Source organism: Eulemur rufifrons, chromosome 19, assembly GCF_041146395.1.
Source record: "Eulemur rufifrons isolate Redbay chromosome 19, OSU_ERuf_1, whole genome shotgun sequence".
Lineage (NCBI taxonomy): Eukaryota > Metazoa > Chordata > Mammalia > Primates > Lemuridae > Eulemur > Eulemur rufifrons.
Window position 1 is genome coordinate 79,443,538 of NC_091001.1, and position 27,659 is coordinate 79,471,196.

The window sequence follows — 27,659 nt, forward strand, 5'->3', positions numbered from 1 at the left end:
TTTGATGCAGATCCTTAAGTGAGGGCTCTACGGCAACTCCAGAGCCCTCTAGATTTTCTCATCCCACGTCTGTGTGCCTGTCCCTTCTCGAGAGATTTCCTCTGTGCCGGGCTTCGCGGGGGCCCTCAAAGTGTATGCCCGCTTCCCTTCCCCCACCAGGAGACAGACCTGGCGGGTCCCCTGCGCACGCTCGGGAGCCCGCGGGCCAGAGGCGTCTCCTAGCAACCGGACGCCTGGCGCGGCCTAGGCAGAGAGGAGGCAGCCATGGACCAGCCAGTCATCGCCATCCCCTCCACCATAGAAAGGGAAGACCTGCAGCATTTAGATTCGATACTCGCGGCCTCGGTAAGGTCGTCCCCCTCTTGCCGTCCCGCCACCGTACCCTTCACCAGTCCTCCCTTCCCTTTTCCCGCCTCTCTCATCCCGGGCCCTTGCCCCACTCCTGTTCTCTTCCTACCTTTCTCTCCTGCCCTCACGTCTGCACCCGCAGGCCCTTTCTTCCTGGTCGTTATTGGATCTTTGTTTTAGTTCCTTTTTCCCAGCTGCCTCCCTCATCCTTCCCCTCGCCCCTTGTTTTCTGTATTTTTTCCTTCTTCCCACTGGTTGCGTTGGACAACCCGCTTTCTTAGGGTGACTGGATTTCTTTCCCTTTCCTCTCCCTCTGCGGGAAAACTGGTTTTTTTGTAGTCTGTCAGACACGTTTTGTCCCACCGCCTACTTTAGTATTTATAAGAAGATTGGAAACTGCCTTTTAGTTTTTACATAAATTTGATTGAGGAATATTTAACCTATCGTTTATCTTTCCCCTTAAAGTATGTTTAAAATGGTAGATGGGGGAGCTGAGTTCACGTACCTTGGCAAAACAAAACAGCAGCTGCCAATTACCTTCCTTTAACGTGATCATGTGACTGGTCACTTTTACTTCTCCCATCTCCTTCCCTTCTCATTTCCCTGATTCTGGGTAGAGGTGGGAGACCTGTCTTGACCTGCTTGAGAAAATTTTATTTCAGTGACTATAAATGTGCAACAGAGAAGATTCAACATAAATCTCATGTAGAAATATATGGAAAGAAGCTCAGACTTAGCAATGTGCATGAAAATGTTTTTTAGAGAAAGCACATATTTCATAGTAAAACTAAAGCCCAGTGGTACTCAGAAGTAGAATAGATTTAAGTTACTAGACAGAAAGAATGAATTATATCAGTTTTACTGATTAGATCATTCATTATTTTTTAATGCGCTCTTGCTTCAATAACCCATATTTCATAATAACAAAAGCATCAGTGAAAGTAAAATTCAATATTTTAATGATTTTACCTAGGAGAAATAGTGCCAAAGGAAAAAGCTAAACAGATACGTTTTGTGGACAATGGGGCTGAAACAAATGTGAAATAATAAATGGATACAGAGTACTTAGTATGGAAGACAAGAGCTTCCTTGGAAACTGAGGCACACCAAAATAGTCTGCTTCTTAACTTGAAAGACGAAGTGTTAAAAATTAAAGCTACTATTTATTGAGCACTGGTTTTGGGTACAAGTCTTTATCTGTATAGCACCTTATTCTCATACCACCCCAGTAGGGCCTTATTTTTATTCCCCTGTGAGGAGGTGTGAAGGTTTAGTAACTTGTCTAGCCACCTGGGTGGTAAGTGGCAGAACTATGGTTCAAGCACAAGTCTGGCTTCAAGCTTGAGTCTTTTCTTCCTAAGAACACTAAATTTTGTCACATCTAATATCCTTAAAACATCTCTGTGAGATGGGGATGTTTGTTACCTTAATTTTACCAAAGGGAATTTAGTTATTTAAAAACACTTAAAATCATAAAATAGCAATTTAAGGAAATATTATAGGCAAAATTATATGTAGCTTTTATTTTAATGAAGGTTTATCAGTTTTGTGCGGTATTAATTTCTTCAAGTAAATGTGTCATAAATTATATTTAATTTCAAGGGATCACCTCTTAAATGAATAAGCATATTTTGTGTTTGATGATAGAAACCAACCCGAAAGACTTCAGCTTTCGAAAGAGAAGGATGGTGGAGAATAGCATTAACAGTATGTATATTTTCAGTCTTTCCTATTCAAATTATCCCTATTTCCATTAATATTTTAATCAGCTTACCTTTTAAGTCAATAACAATTGTAAAAAAATGGTGGTTGTTCAGATCTGCATGGGCCTCATTTCATACTTACAATTTATAATTTTAGTATCAGCACATGAATGAGAAACAAGCTTTAAATTTTGAATGCAATAAAAGCTTGAGAAAGTAAAACACTCTAGGAATCTAGGTAGCTTTACAAAATATCTAGGTAAGATTAACCTATGACCTTAGGATCTTGGTGAGGTTGACAAGAAAGAAAAAGCATACATTCTGGGAAGGTGTTTGGTTTCAGTTTTTATTTTACTTAGGTAGTATAGACCCTATGATAATGGTCGTTAATATGTCAATCTATGAAAGCAAGATGGTAATATCTGGAAAAAGAATGACCAGAAGGTCCCCCTCCAAAGAGACAGTTTTTATATTGCAGATGTATTTTCTGTTAACACTCTTCAACAATAGAGGGGCTTCATGGGTCAGAGCCTTCTTGGAATTGAACTAATTTTAATGGCAGAACTGAGCTAATGCTTAGTGGAAAGATGGCCACAAAAGCAGCAGTGACTAAATCTTCAGTTCTGGCCATTCATCCATCCCATGGTTGTGATTTGAAACCCCTTATTGGACTTAAAAGACTATGTGCTCTGCCAGTTCATCCTCAGTCTCAGGTTGCCATCCTTTAGCTTCCCACTTGAGGGCTAGAGAGAAATGTAGTACCTACTAAGTGGAAGTAGGACAGCTTTTAGTTAGTCAAGAAGCTATCCCAAGTGGTCTTACCAGAGGCCTGAAATTTATACTCAGAGTTGAATGCAAGTTTAAGTATGTTCCTGAAGTTACCTTTTAGAGTTAAACTTCAACTATAACCCATTTGCTAGAATTCGGCAGTTGTTTCAGAACGGAAATAATCATGATTATTTTGAAATATTGTTTGGTCAAGAGTGTTTATTATATTTGATATAATTTCGCTAAACTTGAAAACAAAGAAAAATGCTACTTAGGAATGATCCTTCCAAGAGGGTCGTTCCTGCTTTAGGAGAAGTTGCAGGTTTACACAATGATCTTAAAACTGATGTCAATTTTCCACAGAATACTCCAATACCTGGCACTTACCACTTGAAAACTTTTATTGAAGAATCCCTATTAAATCCAGTGCCAGCAACCTACAATTTTAAAAACGAAGGAAGGAAAAAGCCCCCTCTTGTGCAAAGAAACAATCCAGTCCTAAATGATCTTCCACAGTATGTGCCTCCTGACTTCCTGGACCTGTTAAACAAGCAAGTTGCTACTTATTCATTCAAAGACAAACCACGGCCAAGCCCCAGCACACTAGTTTATAAAGATCAGGTAAAGCATTATACTAGCAGATTGGTTTTTGTGGGAAAGCTACTAAAAGCCCCTGAGAAAATATTCTTTATACGTAGAGTATATCTTTTCCCAGGAAAAAATGGGAAACCTTTTAGGATGTCATATTTCCTATAGAAATCAAACAAGGACGGCCTGATGTGCAAATGCGTCCAGTGAGATTTTTCCCTGTGAGGTCTTCTTAGCATAAGGAGAGTACATGGGGAGAAATTTTCCCTCCTGGGCAACTCTGGGCAGTATTCCCCCAGCCTGGGAGCCTCTGGGATCTTATCTGTGATTGGGCCATGCTGTAGTCTCTTCAAGCAGTTTGTATAGTGAACCCTCTTCTTTTAAAGAGAAAACCCTGCCTCGTGCTGAGTATCCTTATTAGAGCGTGAATATAACTATGTACCACAGGGAAGCTTTTAAAAAATTTTCTTGTAGAAATGAGCGCATGTTCCCAGGAGGGTCAGCATGTACTCTCAGCTCCACCGTTCATTCATAGCATTGATAATACAGAGCACTACTATGCTTACAGCCCCGCACGGGGCTCTGTGGAAGGAAGACGTGCCTGACCCAGAAATACTTAAGTAGCAGTACACGACAAAATATATCAAGTGCTGAGATAAATGGTGTAGCAGGAAATGCCAAGGGACAGTTCAATGTAGGCTCAATTAAAAGGCTGGAAAGCTCCATGGATTAAGTAGGACTTAACTGGACCTTGACTAATACGTGTCTTTTATGTGGCTCTTAATGATTTACTATGGGCTTCCGTGCATATGCTCTTAGTTGCTTCTTTCTTAAGCATTCTGAAATAGGTAGCACAGATGTTATCTCCATTTTAAATGCAAGAGAACTGAAGTGAATAGAGACTAACTTGTTAAAAAGCACATTGCTAATAATTAAGTAGGTACGGCAGCAATTTTAACGGAGGGCTTCTGAGCCCAAATCTGATCCTCTTTCCAGTCTACCGTGTGCCCTCACTTTGAATGAAGGGTGGCGTTGGGACAGCTGGAATCCAAAGGAGGCACTTCAAGGGAGGAGCATATCATTGTTGAAGGCATGGAAATGGCAGGAACCTGGCCTGTTCAAGGGATAGTGTTGTGACTTGGACTTTGTTACTTGGGACTTTGGGCACTTGTCTCAGTTCTCTGTGCCTTCATAGCTCCCATTTATAAAGAAAATAATAATGGTCATCAATCTTCACAACTTCATCAGAATATTATTGTGATAACCTGAGAAGAAATGTATTGCAACTTGAGGTTGAATTAAGTACAAGGGGTTGTGATCGCTAAGGTAGACAAGAAATTTTCAGCAGGATGAGTGCATGTCGTGTCCAATGTATAGACCCTTTCTACTACTTTGCAAATTATAGCCTTGAAACAGAATAGAATGATAAGTATCCAGTGAGTAAATCTTATCTTGTTTGCTTAAATGGCTGAATGCAAACTCTAAATTATACTAGGACCTTTACAGCTTGGTATCAGGTAACCAAGCTACATGTGAAATTGTTCTAGCCACCTTAATTGAAAGTCATTCTTTCTTATTCTCCTCTGCCATTTACTTCCCTTCTGCTTCCTCTATTCTTGCTTTTACTGGTCTCTGAGGGTTGGCCAAAGGCCCACTGTTGAAAGGAGAAAACATTCGAGGTTGGTATTATGCAAAACTAAAAGTTTTAAAAGACTAAAAGAGTTTGGTTTACCCAGAAGGATGGATAAAACCTTCTGAAACATACTTTCCCTGTTTTTTTTGTTTTGTTTTGTTTTGTTTTCTTTTCTTTTCTCTTCTCTTTCCCACTTCCTACAAAGGATTAAGCTCCAGAAACTAGAAGAATTCAGTGTTTTCCTAATTTTCTATTCCAAATGTATGTGATAATATATTCACAAGGGGAGAGATAGTCCAATGTAATATTGTTTACTCACCAATAAAACTCATAACTCTGGTGTTTTAAGAGCAAAACTCAGTGGAATACTTTGAATTTGTAGATATAGTATACATTATTATTATTTATTAAGATAGAACAGTATTTTCAAGTTTCATAATTTTAATAGAATATTCACTATTCACTTTACATCTTATCACCGCTGCTTTTTATTTGTAAGAAAGTTTTTACTATTTTTAGTACCTTTATTCCCAAGCATGTAATTCAACTGGAGAATCTATATAAGAGTCTTATTATGAATACATATATATGTATTTGTGTGTATGTGTGTGTATGCAGAGACTCATCTATATCTGGTCCTTTCCAAAGAGGGCTTGAGGTGGCCCCACAATTTTTATAATAACCTTTTTATTAGCAGAGAAATAATAAATTTTCATGGTGGAATATATGTGCAAAATGGGACCATCTCTCCCCCATATGTATGGTTTCCCCCTAGTATTGCAGTCCTCCACTGACTGCTGGGTTACTCCTCTTATTTCTTGATATTCACTCACTTCCCTCACTGTTGCTCTTTCCACTACTCCTGTCATAATTTCAGTACACATGTAAATGACCTTCCAACAAACTGGCTTCTCAGTTTCTTGAACTCTCCTCTACTATGGTCATTCCTTAGATTTTTCTTCAAGACCAATAATTTCAACTCTCCAGAATCTCTGCATGAATCTCCCTCTCTGACTATACTCTAGTCCTAACCCTGACCGTTTTCCATTCCCCTCAGCCTACAATCCTTTGCTTCTCCCACCTTTTCCCTACTCTCAACCCTTGTCTCTTCCATGCAAAGCTTAAATTCAATAGTTAATCAGTATAGTTACTGCCTACATGTACTGTTAGTTGCCTCACCCCGACTGCTCATCTCTTACTAGTTTGGCAAAGCCACAACCCTGGTTAGGTCTAACTCTCTCTGTGCTTTGTATCTGATCCATGTAGCTGAATGGCCTCATTTTAAATTCTTCGCCTCCTGTGGGCACTGAAGGGACTTGCCTAGTTCGTTTGTTTTCCCATTTTCCTGGGTGGCTGTATCTCACATGTCCCCTCTTCTCAAACCTCTAACATCTTCTCCCCAGTCTTTATTCTTGGTTTTTCTCCTCAGCCTTTCATGCCATCTCTGCTCCTCCCTCGATCTCTTCTTCTTGGAGTAGCCCAGACACTCAGACCTCTTCTCTATCTATACTCACTATCTGGGGGGTGATCTCGTCCAGTGTCAAGGCTGTGAACACCATCTATTTGTTGGTGATTACCAAATTTATATCTTCTGCATAGACTTCTCTCTTGAAATCCAAACTTGTATATTCAATCGCCTTTTCGACTTCTCCACTTGTATATCTAATCCAGCGTTTCTCAGCCTCAGCACTATTGACATTTGGGCAGGATGAATCTTTGTTGTCAGGGGCTATTCTGTGCATTGTAGCATGTTTAGTGGCATTTCCGGCCTCCACTCATTGGATGTCACAAGCCATCTTCCCTCCCAGTTGTAACAACCAAAAATGTCTCCAGACATTGCCAAATGTCCCCTGGGGAGCAAAAATGTTCCTGGTTGAGAACCACTGGGTTAAAGCATTGTGATAGTGGGTATGATCTCTGAGTGGTTTTTCTCAGGGTCAACAGAACTGTTGTGAGCTGGCTTCACTCTTTTTTTTTTTTTTCCCCTACTCTGTCACCCTAGCTAGAGTGCAGTGGCGTCATGATAGCTCAGTACAACCTCTAACTCCCGGGTCAAATGATCGTCCTGCCTCAGCCTCTTGAGTAGCTTGGAACTACAGGCTTGCACTACCACACTTGACTAATTTTTTCTACTTTTAGTAGAGACGGGGTCTCCTTCTTGCTCAGGCTGGTCTTGAACTCCTGACCTCAAGCGATCCTCCCACTTCAGCCTCCCAGGGTGCTGTGATTACAGGCGTGAACTACCAGGTCCAGCCCTGGCTTCATTCTTGACTTCACCTTTTAGTACTCCTTCCTTCTCACTCTCTTCCTGACCCACTGGCCTCCTGGCTGTGCCTTGAACTCTCCACTCATACTCTCACTTCGGGGTCTTTGCACTGATACTCCTTTTTCTGGAATGCTCTTATCCCAAACATCTTCATGGCTCACTCCCTGTCCTTCATCAAGTCTTTGTTCACGTGTCACCTTCTCAATGAGCCCTATTTAAATTTGCCACTCAACACTCCAGATCTTCCCTAACCTGCTCTTATTTTTTTTCCTGGGTACCTGTAGCCATCAAGTATACTATATAATTTACTTGCACTTAACATTTATTATTTGTTGCCTATCTTATCCCATGAGAGTGAAGCTTAATGAGGACATGAATATTAATATTTTATCTGTTTTGCTCACTGTTATATCTCTGCCTCTAGAACAGTGTCTAATGATTCATATTTGTTGAGTCTGCGAATGAATTGATTACTCAGATATCTGAAATCTGACTGGGCCCTATTTACTTTGTTTCCTTGTGTGAGTGTGATTATCTTTGTGTGCCACTCATTGCTTTTGAAAATTTATTTCTGTGAATTCCCCAAGGTCTAAGGTTTGCTTTTGCTTCTGTTATAATATTTAAGGGAACTATCAGTCTGGTACCACTTGAAATGCAGTGCTTATGTCTTCTTGAATCACCCCAATGATGTTAATTTGGACTGGAATTCATGAAAGGGATTAGCCCATGGTTATAATCTGTCAGGGACGGTGTCTTCTCCCTCCCAATTCAGTGCCAAGATACCTCTCTGCAGTCCCCTTGGCAATAGAATGAGGTGGGAGAGTTTAGTTTCAGGAAGTACCTTTTAGGGTCTGACATTCCTGTGGGCATTAGACTCCCTCCTCCCTCCAGCCCAGACTCTGACCTCTTGATTCTAGAGCTCTGAAGTTCCCTTAAACCCAGTTCTGTTCTTCTGCTGAGTTTAGTCTGGGCCAACAAATATGCTTTAGACAAAACTGAGCCATTTACCTCCCTGGCTTCTTACTATTTCCTACAATCTTGTCAACAATCTTATATCTTTTAAAAACCCCTTTTGTTTGTTTGTTTTTAATATTTTATCCTTCATTTCTAGTTGTCTGCAGTGGGAAGGTCATCATCCAAACAGCCTAACCTGTCATTAGCAGAAACCAGAACTTTTTCTTTTTAGAAATATATTGTGAATCTTTTCCACACCATCATGTATTCTCTACACATCATTTTTAACAGCTGCACAGTATTGTCCTGTATGGACGTATCCTAATATATTCGGCCATTCCTTGCTGTTAGTCACAAGTGGAAATTGTCCAGAACAAACAATTGAAGTCCACGTCTTTGGAGATGCATTGCCCAAACGTCCTGCAGAAAGGTTGTGCTATTTTTCAACTCCACCTTGCAGAGTGTAAGTCCATAACCATTTTAAATGCATCATTTATATTTTCAACTAGAAACATGGATCAAGTGACTTAAATGGAGGAGTTTAAAGTATAAACTTGTAATCAACATACTAGGGGAACTTCAGAACAACCTGAAGTCAGCTCAGTCTGTGCCAGTCCCAGCATGGTTCCAGAATCTCCCTACAATGGATGGAACAGGGAGAAGATGGTGATACTGCCGGAGTCTGTAGCCAGTGAGTCAGTACTGAACAAAGTCAGTCAATTCAAAAAAGGTAGAGTGCTGCCACTGTGAAGATGCAAGGGAGTTTCCAGAAAATGCTGATTACTAACTATGGCTTCATCGCTTACATCAAATGGTGAAAATGAGTCATACTCTCTTATAATCCAATTAAAATAGATATTCTGGTTTAAAAATAAGCAAAGGACATGAACTGGCAATTCATAAAGAGCTATGCCAATCGCTAAAAATCATGAAGTGATGCTTGGCTTCAACTAACAATTATAAACAAATAACAACAGTGAGACACAATTTTCACCTATGAGATGATCAACAATATAAGTACTATATGCCAACATTGGCAAAGAGAATAAGAAACAGATATTCTTATATATTTATATGAATACAATTGGTACAAATATTTTGGAGGGTAATTTGGTAACCTAGCAATATTTTAAATGCACACATAGCCTTATACAACAATGCCACTGTCAGGAATTTACCCTAGGGATGGTCTTACTGGAGTATATGGCGATATTTATACAATACCACAGTTTTGTTTATAATTTTGTTTAACTAGAGGACTAGTTAAATAATGTTACATCCATACAAGGGCATACTGTGTAACCATTACAAATAATGAGGTAAATCTATATATGTTGGTGTGGAAGAGTCTCCAACTTATTATTAAATGAAAAAATCAAGGTACAGATGAATATAGTGTAATCCTATTTATATAAATGAAAACAAATATACATATGTGTGATGTTAAATGCAACTTTTTCTTGAGAGATACCATTAATGGTTTCTTGAGAGAAACCATTAACATTGGTTCCATTTGGAAAATAGAGGTTAGACAGCAGGCAGGGAGAATATTAATTTTTTTCTGTATGCCTTGAATTGTTTTCAGTGCATAAGTAATGCTTTTTTTCAATTATACTCATTTGTAAAGAACTCAAATTTTTTCCAACTAACATTTTTTTTCTCTTAAGTGTTTTCTTTCTTTATATGTTCCATTTTTTAAAATTCTCTTATTTACTTCCTAGGTTGGAAATATTTCAGTGATAATCACAATTAAATAAGCGAAATTTAAAATTGTCTGATGCTTCTGTCTAGGTTAGCTTTAGCATTGCCTTAGAAGATGAAGTTCGTGTAAAAGGAAACAAATTTGGTGATTCTGTCCCCTCCCTGCCCCAAAAGGTTAAAAGGAGGTAGCCAGGCTGGGAAGGAGCCCCACAGAGAATGAATCAGAGGATCTGTTTTAAGGTGTTCAAAAGGCATCCTTGAACAACTGGTTGAGAGACTGAGGTTGAGAAAACCTTGGATTCATTGATCTTTGTAGCCGTATTTATAGCTGTGATGATGGTATCTCTGAAGGCATGCTAATTTGCAAGGTGCTGCATGGTAAAATAACTGCTGAAGGAATTTTCAACAGGATGGTTTCTCATTGAGCAGGCTAGCAACCAAAACTTGTGCCAGAGGAGGGTCTGACTAGTAACGCTGCCACAGTGATGGCCAATGTCAGGATTGACTTCCTGGGTCCTTTGGTAGCCATCACACATCCCTCAAGGACCCTGCCTCAAGTGGGCAGTGGGTGCAGGAGAGTGGAAAAATGGTAGCTTAGAAAACAACAACAGTGACCTAAATACTCATTTTAGATTCAAAGTGTATGGTGATTTTGAACACCTGCCTTACTATGTAGATAGAATTTGTTGGTTAAGGAGGATGCCAGTCACTCTCAGAACCCACGACTTAAATGTTGGGATAACAAAGAGCAAAATGTAGATAAGATGAAACAATTTATTGTTCATTTAAATGAAAGAAAGTGGTCCTCAGAGTTGGCTTACTTAGCAGATATTTTTTGAGGTGGAACTTCTCAAAGAGCCACTGCAAAGCAAAATAGTAATTGTCACTTACAAATATGTCAAGAGTGTGGCAAATTAAAGTGAAGTTTGAAAGTTGCTTATCTTGGGCACTGGGACTTACTTATAGTTCTTAGTGAAAATTACAAGGTACTGGTAAAATTGAGAACAATATCATTGGTATCATTAGGTATTTTTTTTTTTTTTGAGAAATCCGTGTGTTTTCTATTTCTCAGGCCTTTAAGAAGTCTGAGCAGTGAGTCAGTAATGTTTCTATATGACACAAGAGACTTTACTTTTCAAAGAGAAGAGACACTTGATGAAATGTCTACCAACAGTACCTGAAAATATTGCCCCTGCCAGCCCTTTGGCTGCATTCACCTTCTGATTATTCTGATAGGGCTTCTAAAGGAGTAGAAAATCTATTCCCTTCTGTCTCACCTATTTAAGAGTCTGGATTCTCAAAATAGTGTCACACCAACTTCTAGTTTCCAGTTCTGCACATAAGTAGCTTGGAAGTTGCAATTCCATCCTAACAACAAGTTGAAAGCTAAATAAACTGAAAAAGCAACACTCTTCTTAGATTTGTAAGAGAAGTGAGGTCACAGGGCAAAGTACTGCCCCTAAAATTGGAGAGACAGGCAGGAGGATATGGAGAATCACAGCTCAACCAGAGCAGAGACCGTGAGTTGCAACGTACCCGGGGACCATGGCCGGAGTGGGGAAACCTGAGCTGCAGCTGGATTGCTGGAGGCTCCCTGTGGGCAAGTCTGACAGCTAAATGCTCCAGGGGACCCAGTCATGGGGCACCCTCGAACTTTCTGAGGGTGCTGGAGCAGGAGCTCTCCAGGGTCCTCAGAGTACACATCAGAGAAAGATCCCCTCATGCTTCTGGCAGTGAAAAAGGAAAAGGCACCGTTTGGAAACCCATTGGAGCAAGCCCTTCTTAACAAGACCTGTCCTCAGGAGAAACTATTCAACCAGAGCCTGCCTGACCTGAGGGAGGGGAAACACCCAGCTCTGGCCAGCTCCGTATCCTGTCCCACCTGAGGGTGAAGGGGGAGCTGAGAAAAGCCGTGAAATTCACCGACCAGAGGTACAAGCTCACTAAAAGGCTGAGACCTAATTACAGGACTCTAGAACGCTTCCCCTCCCCCGACTCCTCACCACCACATTACTGAAGGTCTATTTACAGCAGTTCCTTTCACCCCGTACAGCATGTCTGGCTATCAAAAAAAAATTACGGTTACAGAAAGACAAAAGACACAGGTGGAAGAGACAGGGCAAGCATCACAATCAGTCATGGCAAGGATGTTGGAATTTTCAGAGCAGTAATTTAAAATAACTATGATTAATATGGTTAATATGGGAAGGGCTCTAGTGGATAAAGTAGACAACATGCAAGAACAGATGGGCACTGTAAGCAGAGAGATAGAAACCCTAAGAAAGAACCAAAAAGAAATGCTAGAGATCAAAAACACTGTAACTGAAATGAAGAAGGCCTTTGATGCATTGGTACACAGGACATAGCTGAGGAGAGAATCTCTGAGCTTGAGGATATCTCAATAGAAACCTCCAAAAATGAAAAATAAACATAACAAAGACTGAAAAAGACCCAGAATATCCAAGAACTGTGGGACAACTACAAAACCGGTAATATATGCAAAATAGGAATATAAGAAGGAGAAGAAAGAGAAAAAGGAATAGAAGAAATATTGGAAACAACAGTGACTGAGAATTTTCCCCAATTAATTTCAGAGGCAAAAATCGCAGATCCAGGAAGCTCACAGAACACCGAGCAGGATAAAATACCAAAAAGCACAACTAGGCATATTCAAACTACAGAAGATCAAAGATAAAGAAAAAACCCTGAAAGAAGTCAGAGGAAACAAACACCTTACCTATAGAGGAATAAAGATAAGCATTATATTTGACATCTTCTCAGAACCATGCAAACAGGAAGAGAGTGGAATGAAGTATTTAAAATGTTGAGAGGAAAAAACCCACCAACTTAGAATTCTGTACCCTGTGAAATTACCTTTTGAAAGTGAAGGAGAAATAAAAACTTTCTTAGATAAGCAAAATTAAGGAAATTTGTTTCCAGTAGACCTGCTTTGCAACAAATGATCAAAGAAGTGCTTTAAAGATAAGGAAAATAATATAGACCAGAAACTCAGATCTACATACGGAAATCAAGAGCATTGGTGGAGGAATAGTGAAGGTAAAATACAAACTTTTATTGAATTCTTAATTGATCTAGCATTTAACAGTTTGTCCAAAATAATAACGATGTATTTTATTATGTATGCATATGTATATATCTTTGTGTGTATGTATGGAACAGGAGGCAGGAATTAAGATTATTTTGTTATTATAAGGTATTTGCACTGCCTGTAAAGTGGCTTAGTATTATTTGAAAGTGGACTTGGATTAGTTGTAAATGTATATTGCAAACTCTAAGGCAACCACTAGTAAAAGTAAAAAAAACTAGTATGCTAAGAAAGTAGAGAAAATGGAATCATACAAAATGCTTAGTTAAAACCACAAAAGGCAGAAAAAGAGTGGAAGACAAAAATAGGAACAAAGAGCAAGGGCAAGAAATAGAAAACAGGAACAAATATGGTAGACATTAATTTAACTATTATTGCTTTGAACATCAGTGGTCTAAATGCACAGAGATTGTCAGCGTAGATCAAAATACAAGACCCAACTATATGTTGTTTACATGAAGTCCACTTTAAATGTAAAGACACATATAAATTACAAATAAATGGATAGAGTATACCTGTATTCCCAGCTGCTTGGGAGGCTGAGGCAGGATTAGAGACCAGCCTAATAGAGTGAGACCCCGTCAATAATAACAACAAAAGAAATGGATGGAGAAAGATATACTATGCTAACACTAATCAAAAGAAAGCAGGACAATACAACCATAAAAAAACAAATAATCCCATTAAAAAGTGAGCAAAGGACATGCATAGACAATTCTCTAAAGAAGTCATACAAATGACCAACAGGTATTTGAAAAAATGCACAATATCACTAGTCATCAGGGACATGTAAGTCAAAACCACAATGAAATATCATTTAGCCTCAATTAGAATGGCCATTATTAGAAGACAAAAATAACAGATGCTGCCGAGGATGTGGAGAAAAGGGAACTCTTATACACTGTAGGAATGTAAATTAGTACAACCACTAAGGAAAACAGTATGGAGATTTTTCAAAAAACTGAAAATAGACCTACCATAAATCCCACTACTGGATATTTATCCAAAGGAAAAGAAATCAGTTTATCAAAGGGATACCTGCACTTGCATGTTTATTGCAGCACTCTGCACAATAGCAAAGATGTGGAATCAACTTATGTCCTTAGATGGATGAATGGACAAAGAAAATGTGGTATATGTATACACAATGGGATACTATTTGGCCATAAAGAAGAATAAAATCATGTCATTTGCAGCAATGTGGATAGAACTAGAAGTTATTATGTTAAATGAAATAACCCAGATACAGAAAGAATATTGCATGTTCTCACTCACATGTGGAGCTTAAAAAGTTGATCTCATAAAGGTGGAGAGTAGAATGATAGATACTAGAGGGTGGGAGGGGGGATGAAGAGAGGGAGGTTAACGGGCAGAAATATACAGTTAGATAAAAGGTATAAGTTCCATCATTTGACAACAGAGTGGAATGAGCATAGTTAACAACAGCGTATTGTATCTTCCAAAGTGCTAGAGGAGAGGACTTGAATTGTTCCCAACACATAGAAATGATAAATACTCAAGATGATGGACACTTCAAATACCCTCACTTGATGATTACACATTCTGTGCATCTAACAAATATCATGTATGCCCCATAAACATGTAAAATATGTATCAATAAAAAAAAGAAAAAAGAGAGAGAAAGAGTAGCTATATTAATTTCAAACAGAGCAAACATCAAAGCGAAGAAAGTTATCAGGGATAAAAGGGGGCATTACATGATGATAAAGGGGTGAATATTCCAAGAAGATGTCACAGTCTGGCAATATGTATGTGCCTAACAACAGAGCATCAAAATACATGAGGCAAGAACTGATAGAACTGCAAGGAGAAATAGATAAATCTATTATAATTGGAGATTTAAACACTCTTTTATCATAAATGGACAGATCCAGCAGGCAGAAAATCGGTAAGGATATAATTGAACTCAACATCATCAATCAACTGGATATAATTGATCTCTATAGACTACTTCATCCAACGATAGCAGAATACACATTCTTCTCAAACTTACATGGAACATTCACCAAGCAAGACCACATTCTGGGCCATAAAACACACTTTAATAAATTTAAAAGAATATAAATCATACAGTGTCTGGTCCCAGACCATAATGGAATTAAACTACACATTAATAATGAGAGATAACTGGAAACCCCCCAAATATGTGGAGATTAAACAACATACTTCTAAGTAACACATGGATCAAAGAAGAAATCACAAGAGAAATTTAAAAATATTTTGAACTAAATGAAAATGAAAACACAATTTAACAAAATTTGTGGGATGTAGCAAAAGCAGTGTTTACAGAGAAATTTATAGCATTGAATGCATATATTAGAAAAGAAGAAAGACCAAAAATTCACCTTAATAAACTAGAAAAAGAAGAGTAAATTAAATCCAAAGTAAGCAGAAGAAAAGAAATAATAAAAATTAGAGCAGAAGTCAATGAAATTGAAAACAGGAAATCAATGAAACCAAAAGCTGGTTCTTTGAAAAGATCAGTAAAATTGATAAACTTCTATCCAAGCTAAGAAAAAAAGAGAGAAAACACAAACAACTAATATTAGACATGAAAGAGGGGACATCATTACAGATCCCATGTACATTAAAAGAATAGTAAAGGAATATTATGTGTGATTCTATTCCCACAAATTTGATAACCTAGATGAAATGGACCAACTCCTTGAAAGACACAATCTCCCAAAACTCGCACAAGAAGTAGCCATAGGCCTATATGTATTAAAGAAATTGCATCGGCCGGGCGCGGTGGCTCACGCCTGTAATCCTAGCACTCTGGGAGGCCGAGGCGGGTGGATCGCTCGAGGTCAGGAGTTCGAGACCAGCCTGAGCAAGAGCGAGACCCCGTCTCTACTAAAAATAGAAAGACGTTATATGGACAACTAAAAATATATATAGAAAAAATTAGTCGGGCATGGTGGCGCATGCCTGTAGTCCCAGCTACTCGGGAGGCTGAGGCAGTAGGATCGCTTAAGCCCAGAAGTTTGAGGTTGCTGTGAGCTAGGCTGACCCACGGCACTCACTCTAGCCTGGGCAACAAAGTGAGACTCTGTCTCAACAAAAAAAAAAAAAAAAAAAAAAAGAAATTGCATCAATAACTAATAACCTTTCAAAACAAAAAAATGCCAGGCCCAGATGGGTTCACAGGTGAATTCTACCAAACATCTAAGGAAGAGATTATGCCAATTCTTTATAATGCCTTCAGAATTTAGAAATGAGTATTTCTTAACTCATTTAATGAGGCCAGCATCACCCTAGTACAAAAACTAGGCAAAGACATTACAAGAAAAGAAAACTACAGACTAATATCTTTCATGAAAATAGATGTAAAAATCCTTAAACAAATATTAGGAAATCAAGTCTAACAATGTATAAAAAGAATTATATACCAATGACCAAGTGGGATTTATTCCAGGTATGCAAGGTTGGTTAAACATTTGAAATCATTCTAATCTATCACATCAACAGCTACAGAACAGAATAGAGAGTCCAGGAATGGACCCAAACAAATATAGTGAACTGATCTTTGACAAAGGAGCAAAGCAGTGTAGTGGAGAAAAGATAGTCTTTTCAAAAATGGTGCTAGAACAACTGGACATTCACATTTTTAAAAAATGAATCTCAATACAGACCTTAAACTCTTCATAAAAATTAACTCAAAATGATTACAGACTTAAATATAAAAAGCAAGACTATAAACCTCCTAGAAGAGAGCAGGAGAAAATCTAGATGACCTAGGGTTTGGCAATGACTTTTTAGATGCAACACCAAAGGCATGATTCATGAAAGAAAGAATTGATAAACTGGACTTATTTGGAGTTAAAATTTTCTGTTCTGCAAAAGACACTGTGAAGAGAATGAAGAGACAAGCCATTGATTCAGAGAAAATATTTGTAAAAGATATATCTATTAAAGGACTATTATCTAAAATACAAAGAACTCTTAAAATTCAACAAAAGAACAAATAACTTAATTAAAAAATGAGCCAAACACCTTAATACAGCAGTCCCCAACCTTTTTGGCAACAGGGACCAGTTTCATGGAAGATAATTTTTCCGTGGACGGGGGGTGAGGGGGTGGAGGGGGTTGGGGGCGAGGCAGTGATGCCAGCATGGGCAGCGGCTGTAAATACAGATGAAGGTTTGCTCACTTGCCTGCTGCTCACCCCCTGCTGTGTGTCCTGGTTCCTAAGATTCATGGAAGACAATTTTTCCATGGACTAGGGGAGGTGGACCTCTGTGGCCCAGTTCTTAACAGGTCGTGGCCCGAGGGTTGGAGACTGCAACCTTAATAGACACCTCACCAAAGAAGATAGGCAGATGGCAAACAAGCATATGAAAAAATGTTCCACATCATATGTCATCAGGGAAATGCAAATTAAAACAATGATATACCACTACACACCTATTACAGTGGTCAAAATCTAGACCATCAAAGCTGGTGAGGATATGGAGCAATAGGAACTCTCATTCATTGCTGGTGGGAATGCAAAGTGGTATAGTCTGGCAGTTTTTTACAAAACTAAATATACTTTTACCATAAGATCTAGCAATTGTGCTCCTTAGTATTTACCCAAAGGAACTGAAAGCTTATGTCCGCATAAAAACCTGCACAAGGATGTTTACAGCAGCTTCATTCATCATTGCCAAAACTTGAATGCAACCAAGTTGTTGTTTAGTAGATGAATGAATAAGCTTGGTATATACAGATAGTAGAGTATTATTCAGCACTAAAAAGAAATGAGCTATTAAAAAGACATGGAGGAAACTTAAATACATATGACTAAGTGAAAGAAGCCAATCTGAAAGGGCTACACACTGTATGATTCCAACTACATGACATTCTGGAAAAGTCCAAGCATGGAGATAATAAAAAGATCAGTGGTTTCCAAGGGTTGGGGGGAGGGCGGGATGAATAGGCAGAACACAGAGGATTTTTAGGGCAGTGAAACCACTCTGTATACTGTAATGGTGAATACAAGTCATTGTACATTTGTCTAAACCCATAGAGTGTCCAACACCAAGAGTGAGCCCTAATGTAACATATGGACTTTGGGTGATAATGATGTGTCAATGTAGGTTCATCAGTTGTAACAACTATACCTCTCTGGTGTGGGATGTTGATAATGGGGTTGGCTATGCATGTGTGGCAGCAAGGGTTACATGGGAAATGTCTACCTTTCTCTCAATTTTGCTATGAACCTAAAACTGCTCTAAAAAATTTTGTGTGTGTGTGTGTGTGTATGTGTATCAAACCAAAAGTCTAGCCAATAGGGTTGGCTTTCTTCACATTATTTGTTTTCTGACATTGACGGTATTGCTGCAACATAACTGAATTATATTACTATATCCATACTAATATCATCCTGTCATATTTTATGACTACAAGCTATCATAAGATTTCTGAGTGCCTAATCAGCATGAATTGAAACATTAATTAACTAGAATCAGGTATTTTTATGGGCATATTTTCTAGATTCTCTGGGCCTTACATATTACAAATGAAGAAGTGAGAATTAGGGGAAAAAATATATATATGTGTATGTATATTCCATTAGACCCAAGGACAATGGACCCACCCTGACAGTTTGCAGTAAGTTTAGCAACGCACAGAGAGGCAGTCTCTTACATAAGGCAGCTGACTTATGGGAAAAAGTCAGCCCTCTCTCAACTATGTTAAATAGCAAGGAATGGACAATGCCACATATAGCAGGACAAATATAGATGCTACAGGTAACCAATATTCCTTTCCAAACTAATGCTGTCTAAGAGATTTTCCATGAGCACTTTGTTACAGGAATCTTATGTGGAGTGCTGAGTATAGATGAATACAAACAGCCTCTTTAAGGGTTTTATTTTTCCCTTTTCAGTTCTCTTTCTTCGTTCTCCTCCTGTTTATGTGTGTATATGTGCATGAGAGAGAGAGAGAGAGAGAGAGAGAAGGCTAAAGCATATATGCACAGTTTAAAAATAGAAAGCAAACATCCATGTAACCATCATCAAAATCAAGCAGGCTGGGCGGTGGCTCACGCCTGTGATCCTAGCACTTTGGGAAGCCAAGGCAGGAGGATCACTTGAGGCCAGAAGTTCGAGATCAGCCTGAGCATGAGTGAGACCCCATCTCTACAAAAAAATAGAAAAATTAGCTAGGTGTGGTGGCACGTGCCTGTAGTCTCAGGTGCTTGGGAGGCTGAGGCAGGAGGATCACTGGAGGCCCAGGAGTTTTAGGCTGCAGTGAGCCATAATGATACCACTGCACTCTAGTCTGGGTGATGGAGCAAGACCCTGTCTCAAAAAGAAAAAAAAAAAAAAAAAAAAAAATCAAGAGGTAGGACATTGCTGGCTCCCAAGAATGCCCCGTATTTAAAACACATTTCTTTTCTTCTGTGGTATGACATAAGAATACCCTTGTTCTCTTGGTGTTTATTATGTCAAGTGAGCAATCAATGAGGCACAGGTGCAGCAGGACAATGTGTGTATTTCATCATAAAATTTGTATTGCTATCATCATCATGTCCACAAAAAGCTGCCTCTGCAATCAAAACTGTGTACTAATATGGGAAAGACAGCTGCAGAATGAAATATCGTAGTGAACTCCCATGTGGCAGGTAGTGCCAGGATGTGGACGCCTCGTTTGCAACAAAGACGTATTGTTTCTTAAAATCTGATGTAAAAATAATAGGAGGTGGAGGGAGATTGTTCACTTTGGGCAGTGTTCTTTGTATGAATATATAATATAGACTGCCAGCTCCTGTAACATAGGTCAATTTTCTCCTCCTGGCTGCTCATTCTCCTTCCTTCTGTCCCTCCCTTCCTTTACATAACCTACTCTAGACCCTTACCACTTCCCGACACTGTCGTCTCAGACCTCTGGGCTAATATCAATAGACCCAGGGACAAGGAGCCACCCAGATAGTTTGCAACAAGTTCCACAGAGAGTTTTGTATGTGAGTCTCCTCTTTCTTGGAATATCCTCCCTAGCTCTCCTCAAGGAAGTCCTGCCTTTCTTAAAAGCCTCCCTCAGGCCGGGTGTGGTGGCTCACGCCTGTAATCCCAGCACTCTGGGAGGCCGAGGCGGGAGGATCACTGAAGGTTAGGAGTTCGAGACCAGCCTGAGCAAAAGCGAGACCCCACCTCTACTAAAAAAATAGAAAGAAATTATATGGACAACTGAAAATATATATAGAAAAAATTAGCCAGGCATGGTGGTGCATGCCTATAGTCCCAGCTACTGGGGAGGCTGAGGCGGGAGGATTGCTTGAGCCCAGGAGTTTGAGGTTGCTGTGAGCTAGGCTGACACCATGGCACTCTAGCCCGGGCAACAGAGCAAGACTCTGTCTCAAAAACGGAAAAAAAAAAAAAAAAGCCTCCCTCAAATCTCATTGTCTTTATCTTCTTGAGACCACTCAGTTGTATTTAATCTCTCCCATATCTTTGATCATTTAGCACCAATTGCAGTGGTTTGTGTTAGAATAGTTTTGGTAGGTCCCTCTCACTCCTGCTGATCAGGGACCATACCTCTCTTATCCCGTATTCCCTACCACTAGCTCTGTGCTTTACCCGAGAGCAGGCTCGCCAAATGGTTGAATTGATTTGTTGAATCTAGTATATTTAAAATGTGACCAATTGGACAGGATTTTCCTATGCACAATCTTGGGCATATCGTCTGTGAAATTCACCATGAAAAGTGAATATACGTTTGAATGTTTTGAAGCGCCACCTTTTAAAATGTACCTTTTCCACCATTAGAGAATAAATTATATAATGTTGTATGGTCATAAAATAAAGGATTATGAATGACAGATAGTGAAGTTTACGACCTGTATTAATCTATTGTTGGTGTCCTTATCCATTCTGTGTAGTCACTTCAGCTTTCCCCAGGGCAATACGATGTGCTTCCTGCACCAGTTCCCAAGTACGCTTCCAGGTAATTATGTACTTATTAATTAAGCTACTTCTAATCATTGCACGTATGCCTTTCTATTTACATACTCATATGCCAATATTCATGGCTTTTAAAGCTCATTTATGCACCTCATATCCAGATTAGCATTTCTAAATATTTAATGAGAGATAGGGAATAAGTTAACAAAAATCTTCACTTTAAAAATATAGATTTAGAAAATCATGTTCTTCTTTTCTTCTTTAAATATAGGAGCTTCGTATTTCGTTCTACAGTTCAAAGATTCCCAACAAGCTACTTCATTCCTGTAAGTATAATATAGACAGTTAATTCATGGTGAATTTGATGTTTAAAATACACAGTGAATCCTTTTGACATATTAAGATTCTGCTCATTATAGTAGAAAAGCTATGAATAATTAATGTAATTGGTTTAAAGTATGTCTGAAGATACATTAATACTAGGGATTCAATGTAAGCAATCCATTTGTGGCAAATTAGAGGAAAATGTTTGCTTTCTTTAGGTCTTGACTCAAATACCACTTTCTCAGTAAGGTCTTCCCTAGTCACCTATTCAAAATTTCCAGTTCCCTTCCTTGGTTTATTTTTCTGCATAGCATTCATCACTGTCCGGTACACTAAACTTTAAAATTTACCTATCTTGTTTTATCTGTCTCCTCCACTAGAATGTAAGCTTCATGAAGGCAGGGATTTTTGTCCTGTATAGCATCTAGAAAAGTGGGTGGCACATAGTATTTGTTGAATGAATTAATTAAATCATCAGAGGTAGTCCGCAAGTGGTAGCTCCCACCTGTGGGAAACTGAGGTGGGAGGATCTCTTGAGGCCAGGAGTTCGAGACCAGCCTAGACAACATAGCCAGACCCTACAAAAAATTAAAAAGTTAGCCGGGCATGGTAGTGCATGCTTGTAGTCCTAGCTACTCGGGAGGCTGAGGTGGGAGGATTGCTTGAACCCAGGAGTCTGAGGCTGTAGTGAGCTATGATTTCATGCCACTGCACTCTAGCCTGGGTGACAAAGTGAGAACCTGTCTCAAAAAAAAAAAAAAAATCAGAGATATTCAGTAGATTATTGTATTAACAACAAAAAGGAAGAGTACTTCTAGTTTCTTTCCTTTCAAAAATGTGAAAATGCTTGTTTCTAAATATTAATATTTCTAAATGCATGTATATGAGTTATAAAAACAAAGATAAGTATTAATAACTAATCAGTAGGGTGTCAAAAAATAAATAATGATATAAACAATCTGAAAGAATGAGAAAATATAAAATTGTTTTGTGTTAATTTGATGGACTGTAGTTATTTATGTGTAATTACAAACTCAGAATCAAAAAAGACCGGATAGCAAGCATTTGAAAGAGGAATTGAGGTAACCGAACAGGGCTCAGAAACAGAGCCTAGAATATACAGAATTTTTATGTTTGATAAGATGACATGACAAGTCAGTAGGAAAAGGAAAGGATATACTGTGCTGGACAGTTGATTAAATAACTTGGAAAAATTGAGTTAGAATCTCACTTCATACCACACATTAAAATAAATTCCCTATTGACTAAAGAATTAGAGACTTTTGAAACCATAAAACCAGAGAAAATATATGAGTATATATGTAATCTTAGAATAAGGTAGACTTTCTGCAATGATAGTAATGAAAGAAATTTCAACATTAAAGAAATATTAAATTTGATTATATAACATTTAAAAATTTTTGTATATCAGAAAAACTATAAGCCAAGTTAATAGGCAAATGCAGATTAGGTATTTTCAACATACATGGCAGATAAAGAATTAATAGCCTTATATGTAAAATTCTCTTAACAATTTATAGGAAAAACATCAGTAGAAAAGTAAAATAGATAAAGGCCATAAATGGATAATTCATAAAACAAGACATTCAAGAAAGGTGAAATACAAGAAAGGTGAAAAATCTTTGGATCTCACTAACATTTAAGTGTGAGAAACCAGAAGGTTGATTGAAAGCTCTCTGTATGTGAGTGGGGCAGACGGCTAATGGCCCCCAAAGATATGCCCATGTCCTAATGCCTGAAACCTATGAACGTTACCTTGTATGGCAAAGACTTTGCAGATGTGATTAAGTTAAGGATCTTGAGATGGGGAGATTATCCTGGACTACCAGGGTGGGCTCTAAATGCAATCCCAAGTGTCCTCTAAGAGGGAAGCAGAGGGAGATTTCACACACACACACAGGAAGAGAAGGCAATTCAGATACGGAGTCGGAGATTGCAGTGCTGCAGCCACAAGCCAAGAAATGCTGGCAGCCACCCCACGCCAAAAGGGACAAGAAACAGATTCTCCCCTAGAGCCTCCAGAGCGAGCATGGCCCTGCTGAGGCCTCGGTTTGAGTCTAGTGAAACTCATTTCAGACTTCAGCCTCCAGAACTGTGAGAGAATAAATTTCTGTTATTTTAAGCCACCAAATTTATAGTAATTTGTTACAGCAGCCACAGGAAATGAATATAGGTGAAGATTATCTCCAGGTGGGTTTCACAGTGGCTGGAAGGGATGAGGATCTGGGTTTTTCTTTGGTAGCCCATGAATACCTGTATCTGTAGGTCTTTTCTCTCGGACACGTTAGCTGCTTCAGAACGACTTGTCAGCCTCCTGCCTGGGGTATAAGCCAGTTGCCCGTGTTCTGGGAGCTGAGTTGGGGAAGGGGCTCAAGGGTCTTACTATTTGGTGTTTAGAGAGGTTTTCTTAATTCCAGTTTTCAGTAAAGGCCCCTGTCCTCACAGCTGCGGGGCTCCTGCGTCCAGGTCTCTGGTCCAGTCTCCCCAGAAACTAAACCCCCTGTCTCCTGTAGGGCTGTGGGGAGGGCAGTTGCCTGCCAGCTGGGGGCCAGGGGGCGCAGGGACGTGTGCGTAAATGTTCAACCAGACCTCCTGCTTTCAGATCCATCCCAGCCCCACCTCCCAAGCGCCTGATGCCTGAAATTCCCGAGCTTTCCTTGGGTTCCGTGGAGCAGATCAGCCTCTTGTCATTGGCGCGCCCTCTCCATGCACTCAGGTTTCTGCTTTCTGTGCCTTTAGTGATCACCACTCCTCCTAACTGCTCCACCTCTTCCAAAAGTCTGTCACCATCTCTCCTCGGCTGTTGTCTCTTCCCTTGGCTCTTTGTATGTGTGTGTGTATAGGTGTGTGGGGGGGAGGGGGAGAGCTAAGCCTTTTTATTGGATGGGAGAGGAATGGAGATAAGTGCGCATGTTCAGTGGGCTTCGGCAGCCACGGCACCAGGTGTCTTCCCCACTGGGTGATATCATATTTCGTTTGAAATACATGTTTTAAACGAATGCTGTGAGTTAATAACAATTTGTTTGCTATTAGTAAAGAGCGACTCAATTAAAAATAATTTTCTTTTAGTTCAGGTAAGCTCAGGATAAGCTGCCTGGTGTGTGAAATAGCACCAGGTAGTTGATTCTGATCATTTTTGCCAGCGTTCTCCTTGCTTTTATGGAGAAGATTTTTGGAGATCCTTACTGTGCCACTTTCACTGATAGCGCCGCATTCATTCCATCTTATAGATGAAAGTGATTCACTGATTTGGAACAGCTTGTCCTTCAAAAAAGTGAAAAGAATACTTTTATAGAAAATATTCCAAGGCTAAGAAATAGCCCAGGGCTGTGATTCATGTCTGTCCTAAACAAGCATTCCCAGAGCAGACTTGGGGGTTTGGTTTAGATCCATAAACACGTAATCTGCAGAGGAAACCCTTTTGATCCCAGCAGTGAGATAAGGTGGTATGTGGTGTGAGTAAGTGAAGAAACAATGTTTGCTAGAACATCATCTCAAACCTTCTTGTGATAAGTCCTTTAATCCTCAGGCCATTATAATGTGCCATTCAGCTTTTATCTGAAAACTCATTTGGCTGATTTTATCACTTAATTTACTTGTTAAGGTTCTTAGAACTGGAAGAAACTTTATAAATCAATTACTCTATTAGGGTCAACTATGATAATGTGACTACCATTCATTGAGTGTTTTTGGGTCCCAGGCACAGAGCTCAGTTAATCTTCACAACTTGGTGGGGTAGTATTACTTTATCATCTCAGTTTGATAGGTCAGGAAACAGCAGTTAATTGCCTGAGATCACACAGTTATTAAGAGATAGAGCTAGGACTTAGTCTGTACTGACCTCAAAACCTGGGCTGAGTAATATTCCTGAAGATACGACATCTCTATGGTTCTCCTGGAGAGAGTTGGAACCCATTCTATTAAGTGAAGTATCCCAAGAATGGAAAAACAAGCATCACATGTACTCACCAGAAAATTGGTTTCCCTGATCATCACCTAAATACAAATCTGGGAACGACACCAATTGGACATCAGACTGAGGTGGGGGGTGGGGGAGGGGATGGGGGTATGCCTACACAATGAGTGCATTGCGCACCGTTTGGGGAGTGGTAACACTTGAAGGTGCTGACTCGGGAAAGGGGGAGTGGGGAAAAAATATGAAACTATTGTTTTTAACTTGCACTGTTCACTTAATAATTTATCATGAATATTTCCCATATTATTTCATATCATTGTACAAGAAATAATGTATACATTATGAGGACATACTGTATCTAACAAGATATACTGTTAGACTCTTTGATTCTGTAAAATTAAATTGAAAAAAAAAAGAAAATTGATCTTAACTATTTATAGAAGTGTTTTAATGAGAATATGTATTTTCCTGAGTATTCTAAAAATAGCAATAAACAGTAATAGTAAAAAAAAAAAAAAAAACAAAAAAAAAAACCTGGGCTGTAGGCCGTCCTGCCTAGTGAGTGAGCATGATCAAGCAACTTGCTGAACGTTAAGGACTTTAGGCAGCAGGGAGCTGACCTGGGGTCAAAGCTAAGTGGTCAGTATTGTGCTATCTTTGGAGTCACAATCTCCCATGACTGAGGCTCGTTCATGGAGCCAGGTTTGCCTGCTGACCCCCTTTGCAGGAGGATGAGTTCATGTGCAAGAGCTTCTGTCTCCTGGGAGGCCCAGTTGCCAGCCTGCCGATTGGGTCCTGATAGTCTGAGAGCCTTATGGTGGATGGCACAGTTTATGCCCAGTCTGGGAGCCTGGCTAACTGGCCTTGTTTTTCCCTGGGACACCTTTAGGATGTTAGAATTGCCAGTTTTTTCTCCACAAAGCCTGTTTTGTTGAAAGTTAGACCTCACTGAGTCTAACTGACTTCTACAGAAGTTTTTTCATCCATTCCACAAATCATTTTGGATGCTTATGTGTGTGAGATCCTACACCAAGTAGGCATTGTTGAGGAGATAAAGGCAAATGAGACATTTTATCGGTGCTCTTCCTGTCCTTTGAGAGGGCAGGGACACTCTAAAGTCAATCACAGTCAATATACATACACAAACTTATACATATTAAATGAAAGTCTGTGATTCACAAGGCATGTCTGACGAGTGTGGGAACAAATGGTTCTGCATGCACAACTTGAAATATGGTGCCCAAATTAGATACTGATCACTCAAGTTTAACATTATCTGTTAATAGAAGCATATGTATCTTCTTCCTTCTGTCAATCCAAGTAAATGACTGAGGGAAAAATCTCAATTAATGGAGGTTTAATAAGCCAAGATTTTGAGGATGTGCCTGGGAAAAACACAAACTGTAAACTGGGGCTGTTTTTCTGAAGTGGATGTTGGAACCGTAGCATTTTAAAGGGTGGGGTGGGGGGACCTGATGAGGTAGTGGTTACATTCTTGTGAGGCCAAAGAAATCTACATTTTACATAAAATAAGGGAGTGAAGGAGGAATCAGTTGTGTAGATGGCCCTGCTTAGGTAGAAGAATGTCTAATTCTGTCTTGTCTCCAGTTCTGTTACCTGTAAGATAAACTTGTAATTCATTGTTAGTGTGGAATTGCACAAAGTTTAGTTTTAGTTGCTAGATATAGGTGTAAGTGGCATGTCCTTGCTTATGGGGGGTTAACAAGAAATTTCCGTAATGAATGATCTGTGGGACTTGTTCTTCACAGGTGCCTAAGGCTTTTACCTTCGCTTTTGTGTAAGGAGGTGAAGGGGCGGCCCGAGACTTAGATTTTCTTTTTACACTTCCAACAGCCTCCTCCAATGCTTTCCTATACATTTTACATTCAGTAGATAAGCTGCCCAGCAAGTGCCGGACTCTAGGAAAAGGGAGGAGAGAAGGGCAGGGGTGAAGAGAAAGCTTGGATGAGGCGAGATACCCACACCCATTCCTCAGAGCCCATTTCCTAAGCAAAAGTCAGAGAAACCGAAGTGCTAGTTGTCCTGTCAGCTTTTGGCTCCGAGAGCCTTTCCACAAGGCATTCTTTATTCGCAGGGCCCAGGAATGGAAATTTGCATTTATTAATATATCTTTCCCCCTCACTGCAGCAATGCCTGAAACTCCACAGGTAGGGATTTTGATACGACAGCCTGAGAGCTGAGATGTGTCACTCTTGATTTAACTGTTGAAAATAATTTTTTGTGGGGGATTTCCCCTTTTCGGGTGTCCTCTTTTAAATGCAAGTGTTCCCAAAAGGAGGACTATGTTGGTCAAATTCATCCTAAGGCCTTAATGACCTATCAAATTCTCTCCCCTTCTCCACCATGCTACCGTTAATGTAAATGAGACAAGAATTCGGGCACCCGAGATAAAAGAAAGGACCTGAA

General features: G+C 39.4%; 1 protein-coding gene across 1 annotated transcript; it reads left to right on the forward strand.

Annotated features, from left to right (window-relative positions):
* Nucleotides 1–264: 264 nt before the first annotated feature.
* STPG4 (sperm-tail PG-rich repeat containing 4) lies at nucleotides 265–21,312 on the forward strand. Its single transcript, XM_069495044.1, has 5 exons — nucleotides 265–345; nucleotides 1,996–2,055; nucleotides 3,183–3,440; nucleotides 20,950–21,014; nucleotides 21,243–21,312. Exons 1-5 carry the CDS (start codon nucleotides 265–267, stop codon nucleotides 21,310–21,312), a joined length of 534 nt encoding a protein of 177 aa, XP_069351145.1.
* Nucleotides 21,313–27,659: the final 6,347 nt, after the last annotated feature.

Coding starts and splice junctions, on each gene's coding strand:
- STPG4 (XM_069495044.1), top strand. CDS start 265: ATGGACCAGCCAGTCATCGCCATCCCCTCCACCATAGAAAGGGAAGAC. Junction 3,441..20,949: donor CACTAGTTTATAAAGATCAG/GTAAAGCATTAT, acceptor CATTCTGTGTAG/TCACTTCAGCTTTCCCCAGG. Junction 21,015..21,242: donor GTTCCCAAGTACGCTTCCAG/GTAATTATGTAC, acceptor CTTTAAATATAG/GAGCTTCGTATTTCGTTCTA.